Here is a 1987-nt window from a genome sequence, read left to right as displayed (position 1 = left end):
CTCTCTCTCTCTCTCTCTCTCTCTCTCTCTCTCTCTCTCTCTCTCTCTCTCGCTCCCTGTGTTATTCTACCAATCGTACTGACACCATTATCAATGTGTACTCTTGACCTGACACAACATTGCCTCGCCCCCCCCCTCTCTTTTCTCCACCCCACAGGACAACGTCTCTCACTAGCGTCACCTCAGAAGAGAGCTTGACGTGAGTCGCTGACATTCATTCATCCATTCATTCAATCATTCATTCATCCGTTCGTTCGTCCGTCCATTAGTTTGTTCATTCGTTTGTTCGTCCATCTGTTCATTCATTCGTTCATTCATTCACTCAACAGTTCGTTCATTCTTTACTTCAATCATTTGTTCATTCATTTATTCGTTTGTTCATCCATTCACGTATTTCTTCATCCATTCTTCCATTCATTCATTTCTTCATTCATTTCTTTCTCATCATTTATTCGTTTTAATCATTGGATCCTTTGTTCAGTCGTGCATGTATCTGTTTCACGGATTACTTACACGTAGATTATAAGTTCATAAATATATTCACTCGTCCGTTTTGTGATTATCTTAACTGCTAATGTATTCGTAGATGCATTCTTTTATACTGTTCGTTCAATCTGATATTCCTCCGCTGGTCCTTTCATTCAGACAACAGTTTACTTACCTAACATGATACTCGCTCGCTCATCCGATTGACTCAAAAGCATGGCCAGTTGTCTTTCATTACAACCTCCACATTTGTAAAATTATCTGACTATTTGATTGTTAGCTCATAAATTTAAGTTTGCTTGTTTGTTTGTTGTTGTTTTGTTTTTTTGTTGTTTTTTTTGTTGGGGGGGTCTTTTAGTGTGTTTTTGTTTTTGTTTTTAAGTCATTTAAAAAATGGATGGATGGATGGATGGATAGATGGATGGACGGATGGATGGATGGACGTATGTATGGATGGAAAGATGGATAAATGGATTAAAGAGATTTTAATCAATTCGTCAACAGATCCAGAGATTGATAAAAGAACTCACAGGTCGATTGAAGGATTGAATGGTTAATTTGTTAACTTGGTTATCAGTAAATACAAGGAACAATTGACAATCTGGATGATTGTTTGAGTGGTTGAATCTTTTCTTAATGGTACGAACGGTTGTTTGAGTATCGTATTTGAATTTTATTTTTAATGGAAAGAAAGATAGAGAATCTTAATGATTGTTTGAGTGGTTGAATGTTTTTTAATGGAAGGAAAGATAGATCATTTGAATGATTGTTTGAGTGGTTAAATAATCCATTGATTCCATTTCAACTGATTGTTTCTCTTCTCTTGCAGCTCTGAGGGTAGTGGCGCGGGTTAGCAACCTGGCGGCATGACGTCATCGACATGACGTCACTGGTTTTCGCAGTTAGAAGAAGACAAAAAAGCTATTTGTGTTACAATGTTTATCAATTATAATCAAATACAAAAGAACGTCTTAATTATTCTTGATTGTTGCTGTCACGGGACTTATATGACCTTATTGTGTTGCAAGTGCGTAAAAAACTTACTAAAACTAACTGTTGCTGTCAGGCGGGGAGACAGATAGCTGAAATCGGCTGTCTTATTATGTTTAGTATAATATATTACTAACAAGCAGCAGACGTACACGCTTTGCGCGAGTATATTTGTATGTAATATGAAGCTTATTATGTTTATCGTAATCTTCCTTCTCTTAAAAAGTAGCCACTTTCAAAACCAGATGTGCACACTGAAAACAGATACACACACAGAGGGGCGTGCTCATACACACACACGAACGCACGCGCACACACACACACACACACACACACACACACACACACACGCACGCATACACAAACACACACACACGCGCGCACGCGCACACATACAAACACTCACACAAACATACGCACACACATACAAACACACACGCGCGCGCGCACGCACATACGCACATACACACAAACAAGCACACACACACGTGCGAGTGCGCTCACGTGCATA

At 38.9% G+C, this 1987-nt stretch overlaps 1 protein-coding gene across 1 annotated transcript in view; it reads left to right on the top strand.

Annotated features, from left to right (window-relative positions):
• LOC106013529 (cell wall protein DAN4-like) overlaps positions 1-1771 on the top strand; it is a 37081-nt gene extending 35310 nt beyond the window's left edge. Inside the window, exons 10-11 of the mRNA XM_013089508.2 lie at positions 158-199; positions 1316-1771. Of these exons, the coding sequence (XP_012944962.1) occupies positions 158-199; positions 1316-1340 (67 nt within the window). The 3' untranslated portion in view covers positions 1341-1771. The remainder of the gene's footprint in view (positions 1-157; positions 200-1315) is intronic.
• Positions 1772-1987: the final 216 nt, after the last annotated feature.

Source organism: Aplysia californica, unplaced genomic scaffold (genome assembly GCF_000002075.1).
Source record: "Aplysia californica isolate F4 #8 unplaced genomic scaffold, AplCal3.0 scaffold00968, whole genome shotgun sequence".
Taxonomy (NCBI): Eukaryota; Metazoa; Mollusca; class Gastropoda; order Aplysiida; family Aplysiidae; genus Aplysia; species Aplysia californica.
Note: the sequence above shows the minus strand (reverse complement) of the source record. Positions and strands in the feature narration are given on the sequence as shown.